Source organism: Esox lucius, chromosome 9, assembly GCF_011004845.1.
Source record: "Esox lucius isolate fEsoLuc1 chromosome 9, fEsoLuc1.pri, whole genome shotgun sequence".
NCBI classification, from domain to species: Eukaryota; Metazoa; Chordata; class Actinopteri; order Esociformes; family Esocidae; genus Esox; species Esox lucius.
In genome coordinates, this window is record NC_047577.1 from 17,152,154 (window position 1) to 17,174,502 (window position 22,349).

A 22,349-nucleotide genomic window follows, 5' to 3' on the forward strand; every position below is an offset into this window, starting at 1 on the left:
TGTATATTTGGCTGTAATCATTTAAAAGCTGTATAACAGATCAGGTCAAAAAATCTAGTTTCATCCCTTGTAATAGTACTCAACAACGAGACAATAAAGAGTTTTTTGGTAGGGCAGCAAATGGTGGGGCATGGAAGCAAAACTTGGTCTTTAGCCTAAAAGGGAAATGCCCTCTGCATCAGTCCAATACAATTAACCCCGTTGATGGGAACTGTAAGCTACAGCCAGGATATTGACAGAATGATAGTTTTGGCACAAGGATTCAAGTCCAAGGTACACTAACTCCTTTATACACCATATTGGTTTTCAGTATTGGACAGCACCAGTGAGAAGGCATGTTGAGTTTTAGTTATATTATTTGTAAGTTTAGTTTTTGGTGGCATAGATTTCAAATATGTAGTGCTCATTTGAAGTATTCTGTTACATTCTTCATATGCAAAATTGTTTAAGCTTTGATTTAGCTTAAATTTAGCATTTCCCTGAGTAATGTTTCTTTTTCCAGTTTTCATATTTTCTTTAAAACTGGATTTGAATCATACTACATTTGTGATGCAAATCATTACATGTATCAAAAACAATTATTCAAATTAACCTTTTTTGGTACTATATTTAAGCAGTGTATCCTCTATTACCTTGCTTTAATTTATTTTTGGGTCACAGGCAGACTACCTGCCTGATCAGGGGATAATGTAAATCCTAATAAATACTGCTACTAATTCTGATACAACCTTTCAGAGGTTGGACTTAATTCCTCATAGAACAGTTTTTTTATCTGGAAAATAAAATCTATTAATTTATAGAGTTAAACCGTCAACTGCGCAGTCATAAGACTAAGAGTTGATAATGTTAGGAGACACGCACGTGCAAATCGGATTTGAGCATTATGACCGTCACAAGTGGGCGGCTACTGATTGAAAATCGTCACCAATTGATTTACTGTCTTATGACTTGATCCACTGTCTTATGTAGCACACGGTGATTGAGTCACTGTGTCTGTCTGGGGTGGTTTTATAATCCTGACATTTGGAAGAATCCCTGTTTGGCCCTCCACATCCAAACGCTTTCGCAAGGCTGAATCTTCCTGTTCGGAAAACAGACCGAGCGCTTCTTTCCCCACGCCTTCCGCTGGAAGGTTGACGGGTAACCCTGGCCCGGTCCAACCCCGGTCCCCTCCCGCGCCCAGCCCCCGGTCGCTGTGCTCGGGACTAATAATATCCAAGCAGACGATGGAAATAGCACGGTGTGGGTGGGTCCGCGCGTCTTTCCTCTCACGCATGGCCGCAGGGGAACACGCCATGTCCGGCCCCGCGCCCAAAACACAATCTGTTAACATACTGCCCTCCCCCTCACACACTCAGGGCAGCCTAGAAAACGCGCGCGCAATATTGTCTTCCGTACGGGAACCCGCGCCCACACACACTGTCGTACTCGCTGCACGCAGCCCTCTCTTGCAAACGCGGTATTGCACACCCTGGAGAAGCCAGAACGGAGAACCCCGGCAAACAACGCCAGCGCCAGAATATCCGGGAGTGATGGGAGGGACGTCTGTTTCCCTTCCACCTCTCTCCTTCAGTGTCCCTGATTACGTGGCTGCATTGACCTAAGACCCCCCCCTTCCCTGGTGTCTTTCAGGTCCTCTTAAGTCAGGTCCACAGACTGCGAGCGCTGGACCTGCTGGGACGTTTCCTTGACCTGGGACCCTGGGCTGTCAGTCTGGTAAGAGGAACCTGACGGCGTCCTTCGATTCCCCCCTGGGGGATAAAATCTCGATGAAATCATACACACTTTACGTGACGTTGCTCTGGATAAGGAAATGTTTCTACTTAATAACACACACACACACACACAAAGCCAGATTCAGGTTTAGCTGGCAGTTAATTTGAAAAGATCCAACATATTGGTTATTGGAAGTATCCAGGTCCAATTACTCATATGCTGTTAGTTGAAGTAAAGGGTCTCTATCAACCGATAGCCTTTGGACATCTCCGTCATTGACACGAGCATGATCAATAGACTCTGCTCGAAAGGCCCATCAACTATGGCTGACTCCTCCGGGTTTGAACGGTGAAGTGAATGTTTTCTGTCTTTCTCTCTTTGTGTTTGTTTGTTTCCGCAGGCCCTGTCAGTAGGGATCTTCCCCTACGTGTTGAAGCTGCTACAGAGCTCTGCCCGGGAGCTCAGACCCCTACTGGTCTTCATCTGGGCCAAGATCCTGGCCGTGGACAGCGTGAGTGACCAACACAGGACTAAGCTAGCCATTAGATGTCAGCACTGAGAGCTAAGTGGTAGCCGTGTGTGCAGGGCACACTCGCTGAAGGATTTAACGCAAAGCACGCTGTTCTTTTGGCGCATGATTTGCTGTTGTTCAAATGTTTAACCTATAACGAACTTGCTGAACAAAGCCCTTTTCCAGTGAAACTGACATGTTACTGACATGGCGTAGTAAGATGGCCGTTAGCTATATACTGATTCATTCCCACGGTGACCTACAAGTACTCATTGCAATGTAAGTTAATGGTTGATGATGAGCCAGTGACTGGCATAAAAGAACACAGAGAGTTTTTTCTTTCTCTCTTGTCAGTTAAATTGCTTGAATTGCTTTGTCTTCTTGTAAACCTGTTTAGTTTAGGTTTAGTTTTTTAGCATTACACAACTTTCCCAGTCTTTTGCTCTCCCTGTCCCAGGGTTTTTGAAACGTGTTGCTGGCATCAAATTCAAAGTGGGCATACATTTTTCAAGAAACAATAACATTTCTCAGTTTCAACATTTGATATGTTGTCTTTGTACCATTAAATATAGGGTTTAATAATTTGCACATCATTGCATTCTGTTTTTATTTGAATTTTACACAGCGTCCCAACTTGTTTGAAAACAGGGATGTTCTAGGAAAAACCAATGTAGTCGCCTACTTTGATACTGTCTTTCACCTCATTTGGATATCAGAATATTAGTTCAGGGCAGAAATAACATCCGGCACCACTTACTTATCTTATTTTAAATTGAGAATCAGTTTGATTTCAGCTCTTTTACTTTTCTGACAGATTATATATGTACCTTATTATCATCATAATTTTGTTATTTATATTGAAATTGATGCCTTTTTGTAGTGCCTTAATCTAGGACCTGTTGTCTCGCGGAGGGCAATAAAGTCGTCCACTTGAATACAAATCTGGCAGAATTGCCATGAAGCTGTTTGGGCCTTCTGTGGCTGGAAGGCTGATGTATGACTCATGTGTTATGTTCAGCCGTATGTAATAACAGCACATTAATGACAAGATGACTTGACAAACTCTGTGGAAGTGGTGAGAGGTGTAAATTCCCTCCTCTGTTTCTCCTCTCCCCATCCCTAGTCCTGTCAGGCTGACCTGGTGAAGGACAACGGACACAAATACTTCCTGTCTGTCCTTGCCGACCCCTACATGCCTGTGAGTATCCTCCAATCACAGTTCAAGAACTGAGAGAACGCGCCAATAGGAAGTCAACAGCCGTGGAAGCCACATGACACTGTTGGACAATGATCACTTGGCAGAAGTTACCGAAGCTGTAGGAATGGATTGCCTGGTTTCTATGATGTCGTGCCTTCTAAAATCACTTTGTAGTCTCGACCCCCTTGGAGGCATGTTGTTTTAGCCAAACACGGTTTAATAGAACGGTGCCCCTGGGCTGCAAAGTTTTTATTGGATGTGTGATTTCAAGAACCCTCCCCCACATGCCTGGTGGCACTGTGTGGTCTTTTCAGACCAGGTGTGGCACATTTTGCGCAGATGTCTGTGTGCTAGTTGACAACAATGCAGAAAATGCAAGTAAAACCGTATACAAAATGTAATTCTCTTTACTCTACTGTGGGTAAGCCATACCTGTTAACCGTTATTCCTACCTTACCCGGGCTTTGCGGTTTCGCCCGTGCCGTCTGTATTTTTGTCTTGGTAACAAAAGGCTGAGTCAATGCCTGGCCTGGGGTGTGGCGGTGAATCAGCACATCTCACGGTATAACCTTGTGTTATTCTCTTGTAGGCTGAGCATCGTACCAATGGCTGTGTTCATCCTAGCTGTGATCGTCACACAGCTACACCACGGGACAGGTGCGTGTGTGTGTGTGTGTGTGTGTGCGCATGTGTGTGTGGGGTTTGTGTGAGGGGAAAAAGGGGACACTGCAGAGACATTTTGGGGACAATGTTGTAGATTATTCAACAGGAATCACTTTAAGGGTGACACCCCGTTATAGAACGAGTCCCGTGCTGATTGAAAGGCCTTCCACAGAGACAGACATTACTCTGTAATGCACCAGCCCTCAACGGAACACATATTGACTAGCTGTCCATTCCTTCCATAATAGCCCCCTTACACATTTTTCTGGTCTCCCGACAACACTTTGTCATGGCAACTGTCACCGTGCCCCACCGTTCCTGACCACCTCGCTTGTACCCAGAATTCTCCCCGGGGGCCGCCTCAAACAAGTTATCCGTGTCACTTATTGGCGGCGTTGCGATGATGTAGCTACTCATGGAGCGGCGCGGATCGACGTCGCCTTACAAACACCCCTCTGATCTGTCACCGGCTGCCTCGCCCTTTCCCTTCATTTCTATCTGCCTGTGTCTTTTTCTGCCTGCGTCTTTCTGTCTGTGCCTGCCTGTGTGTGTCTATTTAATGAGTTCTTGGTGCAGTTCATCTCTTTCACCTCCTCCCTCCCTCCTCTCCCTCTGTTTGCTTAATGTTCTCAGTCTCCCGTTGACTCCATGTCAATAATAGATGAGCTCTACCATTACGGAGACATGCAGCTCCTTCTCTTATTTATCTCCCTCTCTCTCCGCGTCTCAATTAGCACTTCATCGTTGCTGGGGTGGGTTGGGTGTTGCTGAGCCTGTCTTCTAGTTTTCTGTGGGTTGAGGGACGGCGGAGGGGACGAGGTCGGGGCGGCGCGGTCGGGCGAGGACGTGGGGTGGGGGGGGTGTATACGGGGACAATATGGGTTCAAGGGGGGGGGCGGTGGGGTTTAACAACAGCATGGTCACACTGTTACAACCCGTTCAAGTCCCTGAACTTGCCGGGTCCGATAACGACCCAACGGGGGCGTTCTGGTCCTGAGACGGTGCAGCGACGTTGCCAATGGTTGGCTGCAACTTCCCCTGGTGTAACAGTGACATGTGCCTCACTAGACTGGAGTGTCTAAGGGGATGGTGTCGATCGACTCCCCCTTCTGTCACCTGTCCCTCTCACCCTCACCCCCATTGCTCCTGTGCATCTCTCTAACGTCCCGGAGTCTTTACAAACTTTCTTGCTATTTTCCAACTCATCCTCCTGCCCTCCTCTCCCCACAGGAGGCCTGTCTGCAGGGCAACCTGATCTCCATCTGTCTGGAGCAGCTCTCAGACCCACATCCCCTACTGAGACAGTGGGTGGCCATCTGCCTGGGACGCATCTGGCAGAACTTTGACTCGGCCCGCTGGTGTGGTGTGAGGGACAGCGCGCACGAGAAGCTCTACAGCCTGCTGTCTGACCCCATAGCTGAGGTGATGAGAACACGCACTGTCCACACACCGTCCACACACCGAGACATGAACACGTTCCACACACCGAGACATGAACAAGTTCCACACACCGAGACATGAACACTGTCCCACACCGAGACATGAACACCGTCCACACACCGAGACATGAACACCGTCCACACACCGAGACATGAACACCGTCCCACACACCGAGACATGAACACCGTCCCACACACCGAGACATGAACACCGTCCCACACACCGAGACATGAACACCGTCCACACACCGAGACATGAACACCGTCCACACACCGAGACATGAACACCGTCCCACACACCGAGACATGAACACCGTCCCACACACCGAGACATGAACACCGTCCCCACACACCGAGACATGAACACCGTCCCCACACACCGAGACATGAACACCGTCCCCACACACCGAGACATGAACACCGTCCCACACACCGAGACATGAACACCGTCCCCACACACCGAGACATGAACACCGTCCACACACCGAGACATGAACACCGTCCAACACACCGAGACATGAACACCGTCCCCACACACCGAGACATGAACACCGTCCCACACACCGAGACATGAACACCATCCACACACCGAGACATGAACACCGTCCACACAGCCAAGGGCAAGACGGGCCACGACTGCAGCAACAATCTGTTCAAAAGGGCCCTGTCTGCTTCAGGATTGGGGTAAACTGGGGGACAGTGAGTGCTGGGTCTGCCCTGTCATTCACCCGCCACCACGCGCGGGTAAAATGCAGGTCACACACAGGGAACATCTGTCACCAGCGGCTGGGCACAGCATCCCCTCTCCCTGGGTGCCCTACTGTTGCTGTGGTTGTGGGGTGAGACCGGGGTCTGCGTCAGCTTTAGGCATTCAGCACCCTTTACTGTCACACAAACATCATTCGTGTGTGTGTGTGCGTTTTCCAATCTACGACAGGAGAACTGGCGTTTTGGGGGCTCCTGGATGGAGCCACATCGGAGGTGGTGTTTTGTAGTACAGTTTGGTCATCGGAGGTGGTGTCTTGTAGTACAGTTTGGTCATCGGAGTTGGTGTCTCGTAGTACAGTTTGGTCATCTGAGGTGGTGTCTCGTAGTACAGTTTGGTCATCTGAGGTGGTGTCTTGTAGTACAGTTTGGTCATCGGAGGTGGTGTCTTGTAGTACAGTTTGGTCATCGGAGGTGGTGTATGAGACAGTATGTCAGTGTGTCCCATAGACAGTATGTTAATGTGTCCCATAGACAGTATGTCAGTGTGTCCCATAGACAGTATGTTAATGTGTCCCATAGACAGTATGTTAATGTGTCCCATAGACAGTATGTCAGTGTGTCCCATAGACAGTATGTTAATGTGTCCCATAGGCAGTATGTCAGTGTGTCCCATAGGCAGTATGTCAGTGTGTCCCATAGACAGTATGTTAATGTGTCCCATAGACAGTATGTCAGTGTGTCCCATAGACAGTATGTTAATGTGTCCCATAGACAGTATGTTAATGTGTCCCATAGACAGTATGTCAGTGTGTCCCATAGACAGTATGTCAGTGTGTCCCATAGACAGTATGTCAGTGTGTCCCATAGACAGTATGTCAGTGTGTCCATTTTGACAATTAAGCAAACACATGTTTTTATTCACTTTGAGCTGATGCCTGTTGGGAGGATTTTCCGAAGCAGAGGCATATTCACCATATTTAACACACACACACTTTCTGGTCGACGTGATGTGAAAGCTTGTGTTTTGATTACCCCACAAAACACAGACATTGAATACCGCTGAAGCACATTGTCCTCAAATGCATTAAGAAATCATAAACGTTTACTGCCACTGTGCATTTTACTAGTAATTCACTAATATGATTGGTCTATTATCACTGGTATGTTTTCATTGGTCTATTATTTCATAGTAATACAATAATATGATTGTTCTATTATCACTGGTATGTTTTCATTGGTCTATTATTTCATAGTAATACATAATATGATTGGTCTATTATCACTGGACTATCATTCATAGTAATGCACTAACATGGATGGTCTATTGTCATTGGTATCTTTCGTTTTGTTTCTTATTTCATAGTGTAATACACTTATGAATGGTCTATTATCATTGGTCTATTATAATGTCATAGTAATGCATTAATATGGGTGGTCTATTATCATTTCATAGTAATGCACTAATATGGATGGTCTATTATCATTTCATAGTAATGCACTAATATGGATGGTCAATTATCATTTCATAGTAATGCACTAATATGGATGGTCTATTATCATTTTATAGTAATGCATTAATATGGATGGTCTATTATCATTTCATAGTAATGCACTAATATGGATGGTCTATTATCATTTCATAGTAATGCACTAATATGGATGGTCTATTATCATTTTATAGTAATGCATTAATATGGATGGTCTATTATCATTTCATAGTAATGCACTAATATGGATGGTCTATTATCATTTCATAGTAATGCACTAATATGGATGATCTATTATCATTTCATAGTAATGCACTAATATGGATGGTCTATTATCATTTCATACTAATGCACTAATATGGATGGTCTATTATAATTTCTTAGTAATACACTTACATTATTATTCTATTATCATTGGTCTATATGTCAAGAGTTTCCCGCTGAAGAATTATATTCAACATCATCCTTTAAGAGCAGGAGTTAGTTTCTTATCTTATGCATTTCATTTGTCCGTTGGGCAGTATTCTGAGACCAATGGTACATTCCATTTTGAACCACTATTGATTTTCTTTGTAAATATGTGTGCAGTAGAACTGAGAGAATTAAGGAGTGAGTATTAGTATTGATTTACTTTTCAAAAAACGGTATCAAAGCATTGTGTTAGAGATGCAAACATTATAAACTTTTTTAAGAAAGTGTTGTCCAACTTTTGAACAAGAAGGTTTGTCTGGGCAAGAGTTGTCCTCACTGACCAACGACAAAGTGGAAGTGACGGGCCAGCAGTTGACTAAGTGGAAGGGGTAGGACGTAAGTTGACTATGTGGAAGGGGTAGGACGTAAGTTGACTATGTGGAAGGGGTAGGACGTAAGTTGACTATGTGGAAGGGGTAGGACGTAAGTTGACTATGTGGAAGGGGTAGGACGTAAGTTGACTATGTGGAAGGGGTAGGACGTAAGTTGACTATGTGGAAGGGGTAGGACGTAAGTTGACTATGTGGAAGGGGTAGGACGTAAGTTGACTATGTGGAAGGGGTAGGACGTAAGTTGACTATGTGGAAGGGGTAGGACGTAAGTTGGTAACAGGGTGTCTTTGTTTGTTCTCCCCAGGTACGCTGTGCGGGCGGTTTTTGCCCTGGGAACATTTGTGGGGAATTCAGCTGAGCGGACGGACCACTCCACCACCATTGACCACAACGTGGCCATGATGCTGGCCCTGCTCATCAACGATGGCAGCCCTGTGGTCCGCAAGGTGTGTCCTACACGCTAACATGCTGTACACACATGCACGCTAGCATGCAATTCTTCAAATTTTACCAAATGCAAGTTCAATCATATAAAAGTTATCTTTCTGTGTATTTGAATATCAAAATAAATAAAAACTAATTCTGATAATGAATGAAACATGTCTAAATTATATGATAACTCCATATTCTCTTTCTATAGTTGTATGTTATAAAATGCCTGGATATACATGTTGTAAATAAGGTATTTGACTTGAACAAAGCTACCACAGGGAAAAATATATATTCAAACAATAGGACACAAAAAAAAAAAAAATCTGGAGCTTATTGGACGTCTTTTCCGACAAAAGCATAATCGGTGTAAAATAATTGGCAAATAATATCTTACAAGTCCTTCATGATGCATGAATACTGAATGGCTCTACACAAGTAGGCTACTTTTCTAAATCACGTAGGCCTATTATAAGAAGCATAATTAGGTTATAGTAATCACTTTCTGTACTCACAGTATAAACTTTTTGTTTTTGAGCTATTCGCTTTGGACGCAGAGTCCATCAGAAATAGACAAGGCTCCTATCTTTAGCAAAGCATAGCAGAGAGCTGGGACGCTTCTGAAACGCGCTGCGGCTCGTCAAGCATTGACTAGAGTAGCTGCGATCAGCTCTGGTGCCTGGTGAAATCTATGCGTGCTGAGTTCTGTCTTCTGACAGCGTGGCGTGTTCCGTTCCACAGGAGTTGGTGGTTGCTCTGAGTCACCTGGTGGTTCAGTATGAGAGTAACTTCTGCACCGTGGCCCTGCAGTTCATGGAGGAGGAGAAGAACTACGCCTTGCCTTCACCTGCCAACACCTTGGGTACACACACACACACCGTGCACACTGATCTTCTTGCTGTCAGTTTCCTGACAATGGGAAGTCATAGACGCCATGTTCCTGTAAATGCCTGGTGGTCCACGTGGACATACCTTCTACTGTTGTTTGAAATGTAATTCAGGAATTTGATGGAAGTGGAAAAACACACATCACATTTTTAAAAGGCTCTGACCTTTATTATCTGTTCCATATTGAATATCATTGATCTTTTGGTGGTCAGGAATTGCTAAAGTTGACAATGTCCTTTGTGTTTTGTGTGTCCCCGTCCGTGTGTCTGTAGAGCCTGGTAACCTGACTCCGGTGAGGGACAGCCCGGCAATCCCCCGGCTGCGCTCGGTCAACTCCTACACTAACATCAGAGCTGCCACCACTGTCCGCAACCTCAACAAGAGCCTGCAGAACCTCAACCTCAACGAAGAGGGTAGGAGAGGGAGGTGTGGGGGGGGGGGGTGTAGGTGTGAGGGGAGGGAGTTGTAGGTGTGTGGGGGGGTGTAGGTGTGTGGGGAGGAGAGGTGTAGGTCTGGGGGGAGGGAAGTGTAGATGGGGGGGTGTGGGGGGAGGGAGAAATGGACGTGTGTGGTGGAAGGATTTGGAAATAGCAGGGGAGGATACTGGCTGGTTCATATTCAACCACTGGACTGGTCAGAAGACCTCTGCATCCTTGAATGAGTGTGGGGGTAATAGAGCTCTGAAACAGTCTGTGGTCTATTAGTTTCCTCCTCCTAAATGCGAAGTGTCTCGAAGAATCATGGTGGTCACGATGGCAAATACTAGAGGTGTGTGTGCGTGTGTGTTAACATTATTCAGCTTACACTCTTGAGCCTTCCCTAACCCCCTTAGCTCGGATGTCTGTGGTAAAGCCGACCGCCCAACACATTATTAAGGGCCCAGGATATGGGATATGTTCAGTAGATTGAATGGTGGAGGGGCGGGTTTGGTCAGTAGCGTCTTCTGTCCAGAATGGGGTGGAACGTCCGGGACACAGACGATGCCTAGGCCAAGTTGGGAGGGGGTAAATCGGGGGGGAGACCGGACTCAAACACCCCCTGTGTGCTTCATCTGAGTTGAGGCTTGTTGTTGCCTGTGTCCCCAGGCGGCCCGCTGGCCTTCTCCCCCGGCAACCTGAGCACCAGCAGCAGCGCCAGCAGCACCCTGGGCAGCCCGGACAACGACGAGTACCTCCTCTCCTTCGAGACCGTCGACAAGATGAGACGGGTCTCCTCCTACTCCTCCCTCAACTCCCTCATAGGTAACACTCCTGAAACCTCTGTCTCCCTCCTCCACTTGCCTGCGTCGACAATCTGCAATTTCTCTTTTAACCCCCCCCCCCCCCCCACCCCCGCGCTACCCAGTCACGTCAGTCGGTGGGAGCGGCCTTGGCTCCAGAGGCATTTAGCTGGTTTGAAATGGGGGCAATGCTGCGGTGACTGGCGGGTGCCTTGATGCGTTCTGACACTGTTTGTGTGTTTGTGAGGAGAAGCCATTAACTCACCGACAAAACGGAGGGAAGGGGGGGCGGGGTCCCCTATCCCTGCCTTCTGGTGCCGGCTCAAGAAACACCCGCTTCAGTCGTAAAATAGACATCACACATTCCCTGGAGTATTCCCCTGATCCGCCAGGACACGGCGTTGCGTTATAATCTCAGATGATTCCATTTTAATCCACCATTAATCAAACTCCCACGGAACGCAGGTTTGGCCAAATCCCATAGAGCCTGGGAGTCTGACTGAAGGTCTTTCCAGGATACGTTGGCATGCCAGTCGCAATTTCGTTTGAGTCTGATGAAGAAAGCCCCCGGGAATTTATATAAACCTATGCACTAATATATATCTGAAACTCGGAATCCTGGCATCTGTTTTCATCACTCACCGCGTTTAGTGTTTATTTAGCCTTCAGCCGAGCCGGGCCCGTGACGGCGTCATAACTGCGTCGCAGACCGTGAGTCTGAATGGTTTGAGTGGGAAACTGGCCCTTGGCCCATGGTGCTGTACCCTCATTAGCGCGATAACCTCCCCTAGCACTTTTTTTTCTGACTCCCGACTAGCAGCTCGTGACACGGCAGGCATAAACAAACGCCACGAGGCCGGAGTCACCACAGCCGACCGCTTTAGCGTAGTGCATACTCAACCACAGAGCTTTTTGACCGAGAGCTTGCTTGGAAGGCTGTCCGTGTGCCAGGAGCGCATTTGAATACAAACAGAAATGACCAGTAGACATCTCTAGTTAATGGTTTGAGTTAATGTTTCAGAGAAAATTGTTCTGAGGGCCTGCGATATTATCTAGCCAACTGTCTATCGGTATGGAATGACTTGAAGTGACCTCATACCCCTCCACCTAAACCACCCTGGACTAGCTAGTACTATCCCCCCACCCTAAACCACCCTGGACTAGCTAGTACTATCCCCCCACCCTAAACCACCCTGGACTAGCTAGTACTATCCCCCCACCCTAAACCACCCTGGACTAGCTAGTACTATCCCCCCACCCTAAACCACCCTGGACTAGCTAGTACTATCCCCCCACCCTAAACCACCCTGGACCAGCTAGTACTATCCCCCCACCTAAACCACCCTGGACTAGCTAGTACTATCCCCCCACCCTAAACTACCCTGGACTAGCTAGTACTATCCCCCCACCCTAAACCACCCTGGACCAGCTAGTACTATCCCCCTACCTAAACCCCCCTGGACTAGCTAGTACTATCCCCCCACCCTAAAGTTGTGTTCTTGTTTAAATTCAGCCTCATAAACTTTAGAGGCAGGCTTCTACACAGTTCCACTTTAACCAAGAAAGGCACATAAAGATGAAAGTGCTTTCCGTTTTTTTGTTATTTATACAGTAGTCCGCGCCTTTTCCTTGTCAGAGTTCCTAAAAGGGTTCCAGCAAGCTATGCTCAAAATCAAAGCTATTAAGAAACAGTTGATTTCAGTATTCAGCCCAAAACAATAGCTGATATTTTATATAATGTTTACTTAGCATAGGGGAGATTGCATTGCAAGGGGGAACTCTAATTATTCATCTACAAAAACCTGCTTCAATCTCTTGACCATATGGGGATTACCAACACAAAACATACACTTCTAATAATGCCAGTTAAGTATCTTATCCACGCTAAGTATTGTTTTTTCCTAATCCCAGAGGTAAAACTTCACAAAACTGTGTATTTTCTGTCAGTGTATCGGCTCATTTAAGCAGGTGTGTGCGTGTAGGCGCCAGAAAAATAGACTTGGTTTCTAATTTTATGTGCTACAACACCAGTGACAGTGTTGATGCTTGTGGCCGGATTGTTTGATGCATTGTGGCTCCATCGTGACCACATATATGGACCAGTGTTACGTATTTCCATTGAGTGGTTAGGACTTTTTCATTGTGGCTCCATCGTGACCACATATGGACCAGTGTTACGTATTTCCATTGAGTGGTTAGGACTTTTTCATTGTGGCTCCATCGTGACCACATATATGGACCAGTGTTACGTATTTCCATTGAGTGGTTAGGACTTTTTCATTGTAGCTGTGATGATGTTCTTTCACTCTAAACTTACAAAATACTCAGTTAATCATAGTAAATACTCATAGTTAATCATAGTAAATATTCATAGTAAATCAATGAATTGTACTGCCTTATAAATTGATTATTTAATAGGTGAATTAAAAGACAAGAAAGGTAAGGAAAACTTAAATACGTGAGTGAGGATTGTTTACTTTCTAAATTCTTACTAAGTGCAGAGATCATTTTTAAAGTTAATGAACAATATAACGTGATACTACTTGTTTTAGGTGAACTCCTTGGAACAAAGAAAACAGTGCTTAAGTGCTTAGAAATCTTTTAATTAGATTTTGTACCTGGCTGAAGAAATATAAGTGTTTCAAGAATAATAAGTGTAGGTTCTTTATTATTTCTTTATACTTACTACTGAACGTATTTGTTGTTATGAGACTGTAGAATAAAAAAGAAAAAAAATGTTTATATATGATTATTTTCAAAGAATCATTCAGAATCTCCCTCACGAACCACCAGTTTGTAACCACCGCTTTAACGAATTAGTATTAAAATACTTTTTCTCAGAAACCGGATGTTTTACTGTAGCATCGTTGTAGTGAAACACATTGATCCTGGTTTTCATTTGGACAGTCTGATGCAGAAAATGTATGTTTTGTCTGTTATTATTGAATCTAGCTTCTTTTTTTTTCCCCTGCCCCTAACGGTTCAACCCTGGTTTTTCATTCCTGTCTAGATGTGCTCGATGCATTCCCTCAGGCTCACTATAAAAACCGCTGACAGCGGACTTCTGGGAGTTGGAGTTTTATATTGGTAGGGAAGCCAGTTACTTAGTCTCGCGAATTTATTTATATACCGATGTAGTTTTTCCCCATTTCCTTCATTTTCTTTTTATCGACCAGCATAAACACAGCTGACAGCTACATCAGAGCAAGCTGAAGAGTGACAAGGGTCATGAAGTATCAATTGGACGAATGTCAGTTGGAAGGACACGAGTGGGAGTGGCCTAATCTTTAGAATGATGAGAAGAAAAAAAGTTGTCTAGTTTCGTTTTTAAAACTGATTGAAAAGCAACACTGCCCCTGTCTGTAGCTGAGTTGGGTGGGCAACTGTCTGGTGCGGAGAGAAACGAGGGAATGGGTGCTCTAACGGAACGGCATTACCAGCCTTTAAAACTAGCCGCATATGTTGCTGGGTTGGTCTGAAAACCTCCTATATCCAGCCAACAAAGACACTTAAAATGGCTTGAGATGTAGCAAACTGGATTTGAGCCACAGAAATGGTAAACCCTGTACCACTCAACATTTTGCCACCCGGGAAAATGAATCATTACCCTTTAACGTACGCCGCCGTCGTGTTTTTGTCTTATGTTCCCTCATGGAAAATATCAGGTGCAAACGCTGTGTGAATTTGGCCTTTTAGAGAAAAGGGAAAAATGTGATACACAGCAAAATCCCACCTAGACGCCGAGGTCCCTACTCTGTCAGAGCCATTCTAATACCCACCCTGACATTTCTGTTTGGACTTGGCTCAGCTTCTCCCTGTGTCTGGGCATTAGAGATGCTCTCACATTTCAGTGGAGGAAATGGGTGACATACTGCCGTTCGCGGAGGCCGAGAAGGAATGTTGTTTTCCTATGGCTGTTAAATACGCCTTCGCAGGTTTCCTCTGAAGGTCTTGTTCGCATTTCTAATACTGCAGGTGAAGCACAAAATGTAGCTTGTGCATGAAATAGCGGTCCCCATGTAAAATGCTGGTAAAGAAAAAGAATGAAAGAAGTTGTTAGTCATCCGTTTCCGACTCGGCATGCTAGCCTGTGCCGCTACTCCCGGTCATTTTACTGTAATAGTGCCGAAACTGCAAATGAATGAGACTTCCATTGAGACCGATGCTGCACACCATTTAGCCTGTGAGTTATGTGGAGCCGCGGCCTCGTGTCAAACTCTACAGGGCGGTGTGGTGATAATTTGTGTATGCCTTGTGAAAACGGTGAAATATAGTGCTCGTTAAATGGAGGGGAAACAGTGTTTCGCATTCATCACTTGGGCTGTTTACTGCAGCCCCTCATCATGTTCCGGGGCCCTGGGCTAAAACCTAATCACCTCTTTACCTCACTCGCCCGCTCTCTTGGACGCTCGCTCGCGTACGCACTCGCTTGTCCCCTGGCTTTCTCTCTTGTGCCTGGTTCCTTGCTCTCCTCTGCCCGTTGCTCTCTCTCTCCCTCTTGTTGGCTTCCTCTCCTACTCTTCCTCCTCTCTTCCAACAGTAGAATCTGCTGCTGCAGTGCTGTTAACCAGGGTTTCTGCTGTGGCTGGTACATGTGCCTCCACATTTCCACAGGCAGTCTCTACAAAACACACTTCAGTGGTGTTTCCTAGCCTGCCTCACGTCCTGTCACATGTCCCCTCACCCCAGCATTAGGGGGTTAAAGGTCACTTGGTGTCCTCTCTTAGACAGCTGCCTCCCGGCATGAAGTGACTCTCAACAGCGACTCTTCTCCTTCCTTAAACTAGCGCTAAAAGTGTAAAGTGCTTGTGGAACGGAGGGACGATGAGAGGTGGGATGGAGTGTGTGGGGAGAAGACAGTGGGCCGTCCCTGGAGACTGGAGCTGAGAAGCTCCTTGGATACGAAAGAAGGGGTGGGCAGATGAAGAGAGAGGGGGGGATCCAGAAAGGGGGGTGACGGGGTGGGGGGGGGGTCGGGAGGGAGGGAGGGAGGAATGAGAAGGGAGAGGAAAGGAGAGCGACAATGAGAGAGTTGCATAATGAGTGGCATTAACAGATGTCTCCACTGACATGACAGGGAAACCAGAGAAATATGATCAGACAGAAAGAGAGGGATAAGGTGTGTGTGTGTGTGTGACAGAGAGAGCAAATAGGGCAAACAGCTTGGGGAAGAGAGACAGAGGTTGTTCATTGCCAAGTGACAGTCAGTGTGCCATAGCAAATGGACCAGAAGATCAGGGGCCACTCCTAACACACAGAGAGAGAGGAGACAGGCAGGTTTCGGCCCGGAGCAAAACTAATGAATGTTGACAGCGCCGGTGCCAACTGTTTCGCGGCCCAGCCGCAGCGAGCGACCGTCTCCCGAACGCGGCTCTGCCGAGCTCCCGTCTGGTTGAGTGACGGCTCGGAATGAGGAGTAACACTGCGGAGAGAAGGAAAACCGAGAAATAAACAAAACCTCAAAGAGGATAGGAAACCAAAAGTGAAGAACAGGAGATGGAGGGAGGGAATACTCAAGGCAAGAGCGAACAGCAAAGACATGCACACTTTCCCTCTCACACACACACACACACACACAAAGAGACCTGTCGCCCTTGGTAGATGGAAAAGACAATCGCTGAGTACACTCTCATTCATATTCCGGATAATGATGAGAGTTGGCATTCGAGTTTCTCTTTCAATCTGTGATGGAGAGAAGAATAGGCCAGCTGCCTTTATTGTGTGTGTTGGTTAATGAGTTACCGCATCTGACAAGGCCATTTTGGCTCCATCCTGTTAGCGGATGACTTTGTGGGGATATAACACTGTGACCGGTAAGTGTGGACAGGATGGTTTTTAGAAAACAAACCATAAGCATTTTCATTTGCCAACACAGTTACGATGAGTTGTTTCAGTGGTCCGGTGTGATCTCTGAGTTAGCTCATGCCTCATTCAAGTTGGTAAGTAATGCTTTGTGTGTGTGTGTGTGTGTGTGTCACAGGAGTGTCATTCAACAGCGTTTACACACAGATCTGGAGGGTCCTTCTCCACCTGGCGGCTGACCCGTTCCCAGAAGTCTCTGACCTGGCTATGAAGGTCCTCAACAGCATTGCATACAAGGTACTGAACACACGCTCCATCATGCATACAAGTTACTGAACACACGCTCCATCATGCATACAAGGTACTGAACACACGCTCCATCATGCATACAAGTTACTGAACACACGCTCCATCATGCATACAAGGTACTGAACACGCTCCATCATGCATACAAGGTACTGAACACACGCTCCATCATGCATACAAGGTACTGAACACACGCTCCATCATGCATACAAGTTACTGAACACACGCTCCATCATGCATACAAGGTACTGAACACACGCTCCATCATGCATACAAGGTACTGAACACACGCTCCATCGTGCATACAAGGTACTGAACACACGCTCCATCGTGCATACAAGGTACTGAACACACGCTCCATCGTGCATACAAGGTACTGAACACACGCTCCATCGTGCATACAAGGTACTGAACACACACTCCTTCACCGCTCCCTCTCTGGTGACTGGATCCATGTCTGCTTAGTGTACTCGCATTTTATGCTCTGAAAAGGTTGTGTGATTCCACAACACTTCCCTCACGTTTTCCCTACCCTGGGACCGTTACTCCTGTGCAAATGCAATTAAGGCGAAACGGCTCCCCCGAGGCCAGTGCAGAGATGTGATGCCAGCCGTAAGGTTTAATAACTGGTACTGGACCGCTAGACGGACCGGTCCCATTCTATATCTCATGCTGAAACCCCAGGTGCCGTTCATCTCAGTTGTAGGGCTCCACCCCGGAGACCTGGCATAACAGCATGACATAGTACTTAGGACGCTGCAACACTACATTGCAATGGGCTAATAGATAAGCAACCATGTTTTAAAAGGTTATTACCTAAGGAGCAATTGGAATAGATTTAAATGTATGGCCAACTGATGTAAAACCTCTGCAATTGTCTGTAATCTGAGACACTGCAATTGTCTGTAATACGAGACTCTAGTATGAGAGACTGCTATACTCTAGTATTTGAGAAGCAATATGCTCCATGTTTGAGACGGTAGTAGACTAGTTTATGAGACGGCAGTAGACTGGAATATATGAGACGGCAGTAGACTGGAATATATGAGGCGGCAGTAGACTGGAATATATGAGACGGCAGTAGACTGGAATATATGAGGCGGCAGTAGACTGGGATATATGAGGCGGCAGTAGACTGGGATATATGAGGCGGCAGTAGACTGGGATATATGAGGCGGCAGTAGACTGGAATATATGAGGCGGCAGTAGACTGGAATATATGAGGCGGCAGTAGACTGGAATATATGAGGCGGCAGTAGACTGGAATATATGAGGCGGCAGTAGACTGGAATATATGAGACGGCAGTAGACTGGAATATATGAGGCGGCAGTAGACTGGGATATATGAGGCGGCAGTAGACTGGGATATATGAGGCGGCAGTAGACTGGGATATATGAGGCGGCAGTAGACCTGGAATATATGAGGCGGCAGTAGACTGGAATATATGAGGCGGCAGTAGACTGGAATATATGAGGCGGCAGTAGACTGGAATATATGAGGCGGCAGTAGACTGGAATATATGAGGCGGCAGTAGACTGGAATATATGAGGCGGCAGTAGACTGGAATATATGAGGCGGCAGTAGACTGGAATATATGAGGCGGCAGTAGACTGGAATATATGAGGCGGCAGTAGACTGGAATATATGAGGCGGCAGTAGACTGGAATATATGAGGCGGCAGTAGACTGGAATATATGAGGCGGCAGTAGACTGGAATATATGAGGACGGCAGTAGACTGGAAATATATGAGACGGCAGTAGACTGGAATATATGAGACGGCAGTAGACTGGAATATATGAGACGGCAGTAGACTTGTGTATTTGAACAGCAGTAGATTTGTGTATATGAGCAGCAGTAGATTTGTGTATATGAGCAGCAATAGATTTATTACGGCAGTGCTTTCCACAATTATTTTCCCCTTTGGTGAAGATGAGCAAAAAAAATGCTCAAGAAACTTATAGCTTTCAACCAAAATGTGCCATTCAATTCAAAGTTCTATCTGATTAAACATACAACAAGATGGAGAATACGCTTGTGAGGCAATCAACCTTTTCCCACCTAAAAAATACAATAAAAAATTTACATTTTCAGGGATGAAGTGGTTGGGAAAACCCATTGCTCCCCAGTGTTTTAACTCTCCCATCAAAGCAGCGTTTCTCCATCACTCTGCTCACGTAGTCCACACACTCTTTAGCCCGAGGAACACTTCAAAGGGATGAACTCGCGCCTACACACACTCACACACGTCCATAAAATTCTGTTAAAAAACAAGTGCCAGTGCTGGTAATCCCTGCGTCATGCCATCAACTGGAGGGTGCAGTACTTATGTGCGACCCACATCTGTTAAACCTAGAGCTCTCGACCAGTTCACCTTGACAAGCCGAGAAACAGGCTCGTTGGTTTAGGTATCAACTGAGTGAATCCAATTCTTTTTTAATTAGGGTTTTTTAATGCCTAGTTCATGGGTGCCAAAGAGGATGGAAACGTTGAAGCCTTGGTGCAGCTTTTTTTTCTCCTCATTACCATTTAGTTTTTAACTCCCAAGGAGGTTTAAGCCTAAAGTAAATTGGTTCTTTCAGAGTATGTGGTCCATAGTTTGTAATAACAGGATTAAGATTGAAGTACAATTTGCATTCTAGCCGTTGTTTTTCTCATTCACTTTAGACATCAGTCCTTGGAATGGGCGGGGATGAATGAGGGCGGAATGAATGAGGGCGGGGATGAATGAGGGCGGGGATGAATGAGGGTTTGGATAAATGAAGGTGGGGATGAATGAGGGTCTTGGATGAATGAGGGTCTTGGATGAATGAGGGTGGGGAAGAATGAGGGTCTTGGCTGAATGAGGGTCTTGGCTGAATGAGGGTCTTGGCTAGGTGAGGGTCTTGGCTGAGTGAGGGTTTTGGCTGAGTGAGGGTCTGGGTGAGTGAGGGTGGGGCTGAATGAGGGCGGGGGTAAATGAGGGTGTGGATGAATTAGGGCGGGGATGAATGAGGATCTGGATGAATGAAGGACTTAGATGAATGAGGATGGAGATGAATGAGGGTGGGGATGAATGAGGGACTTGGATGAATGAGGGACTTGGATGAATGAGGATGGGGATGAATGAGGGACTTGGATGAATGAGGGACTTGGATGAATGAGGGACTTGGATGAATGAGGGACTTGGATGAATGTGGATGGGGATGAATGAGGGTCTTGGATGAATGAGGATCTGGATGAATGAGGATCTGGATGAATGAGGGTCTGGGTGAGTGAGGATGGGGCTGAATGAGGGCGGGGGTGAATGAGGGTCTTGGATGAATGAGGGACTTAGATGAATGAGGATGGGAATGAATGAGGATCTGCATGAATTTGGGTCTTGGATGAATGAGGATGGGGATGAATGAGGATCTGGATGAATGAGGGTGGAGATGAATGAGGGTGTTCCACAATCCCCTCCCCTGAGACCTCGCTAATCCAATCAGACCACACCCCTTTCATCCAGTCACAGCTCGGTTTGCAAGCTTATCCAGGCCATTATCCTTCACCAGGGAGTCATTCTCTACTTGTGAATGCCAGCAGAACATTTAGATCCACCTTTGAATAATGAAACACCCTCCAATACGTAGTGACGCTGACCGGCTGTGTTCCAACTGGCGCCCTACGTAGTGCAGTATTCTGAGCGCTGCGTGGGCTAAAGTAGTGTAGGACATAGGGTGTTTTTGTTAAGTGTCCTGTTCTCCAGTAGATGTGGGGTTTCATGTCTCCCGGCCCACTGGGTCTTAACATGACACACATTATATCCATGTTCCCAGTGCCTTTTCTGCTGTACTGTGTTTGCTTGGCTTTTGGACCTGCTGAATAAGTCAGGACGTTCCACAGCTCTTTGCTAGAGTCTCTGTTAAGTGCACATGTGGCAGAGACAGAACGAGTCCTGTTCTGGCGAAGAAGTCCATGCCGTGCAGTTACTCAACAACTGTATGTTGTGTTCTGCATACGATACGGCTTGAAGTGTTATCTTTGGGGAAACAGGAGCCGTTATCTGTGGGGAAACAGGAGGCATTATCTGTGGGGGAACAGGAGGCGCTATCTGTGGGGGAACAGGAGGCGCTATCTGTGGGGGAACAGGAGGCGCTATCTGTGGGGGAACAGGAGGCGCTATCTGTGGGGAAACAGGAGGCGCTATCTGTGGGGAAACAGGAGGCGCTATCTGTGGGGAAACAGGAGGCGCTATCTGTGGGGAAACAGGAGGCGCTATCTGTGGGGAAACAGGAGGCGCTATCTGTGGGGAAACAGGAGGCGCTATCTGTGGGGAAACAGGAGGCGCTATCTGTGGGGAACAGGAGGCGCTATCTGTGGGGAACAGGAGGCGCTATCTGTGGGGAAACAGGAGGCGTCATTTGCGGGGAACAGGAGGTGCTATCTGTGGGGAAACAGGAGGCGTCATTTGCGGGGAACAGGAGGCGCTATCTGTGGGGAAACAATGCAACAGGACAGAAGACACCAGTTTGAGCCAAGCACTTTATACCTTTTGGACACAATCTCCCAGCAGCTATGACATGTTTGGCTTTTGTCGTCAAGGCGACACTTCTTTAGGGGGCAGCAATAATTCTGTTTCTAATTTGGTGATGTAATACACCGACTGGCAACAAGCACAAACAGTGTACAGTTACTGTGCAATCATACATTCCACATAGTCCGGAGACATGTCTACAGAGGCAGCGACAAGCTTGGCTTCCATAAAATAATCCTCATTTTGTCTCTATTTTTCATGGATGTTTTTTTCCCTCCATTTTCTCATGCTTTAACTTCTTCACTTTCTACATTTTCCTGTGACTGTTTAACACTGATAACCCCCACCCACGCCTCTACAAAGAAATTAAAGATATTGCCATTATCTATTACTATGAGCGTCTCGGTTTTATCGTTTAAGAAGTTCTTCTCGCAACTCAACAGTGTGGGTTTTTGTCGGTGGGTTTTTAGTGGGGAAGCGCCGATGGGTTTTCTCTGAGGTTGTGTGTTAAGTTGTAGCATGCATCTCATTTCCTTCCCAGAAACACAGTTGTTTGTTGTGCCATTGTTGTGTTGTCATAATGACTTCATATTGCCTTCTAATTAACAACATAAGCCTCTCGGATTAGCCCAACTTCGTAATAACCGTAGGTTCTGGGTATTTCTCATATTTCAGACACTTTTAAT

General features: G+C 46.3%; 1 protein-coding gene across 1 annotated transcript in view; it reads left to right on the plus strand.

Moving 5' to 3' along the window:
- The window catches only part of rptor (regulatory associated protein of MTOR, complex 1), a 151,395-nt gene that overhangs the window by 95,043 nt on the left and 34,003 nt on the right, over nucleotides 1-22,349 (plus strand). Inside the window, 13 exon segments of the mRNA XM_029121917.2 lie at nucleotides 1,633-1,716; nucleotides 2,117-2,227; nucleotides 3,351-3,425; nucleotides 4,015-4,029; nucleotides 4,031-4,060; nucleotides 4,062-4,082; nucleotides 5,319-5,510; nucleotides 8,830-8,841; nucleotides 8,843-8,971; nucleotides 9,696-9,816; nucleotides 10,115-10,255; nucleotides 10,928-11,083; nucleotides 17,042-17,160. Coding sequence (XP_028977750.2) covers nucleotides 1,633-1,716; nucleotides 2,117-2,227; nucleotides 3,351-3,425; nucleotides 4,015-4,029; nucleotides 4,031-4,060; nucleotides 4,062-4,082; nucleotides 5,319-5,510; nucleotides 8,830-8,841; nucleotides 8,843-8,971; nucleotides 9,696-9,816; nucleotides 10,115-10,255; nucleotides 10,928-11,083; nucleotides 17,042-17,160 — 1,206 coding nt within the window.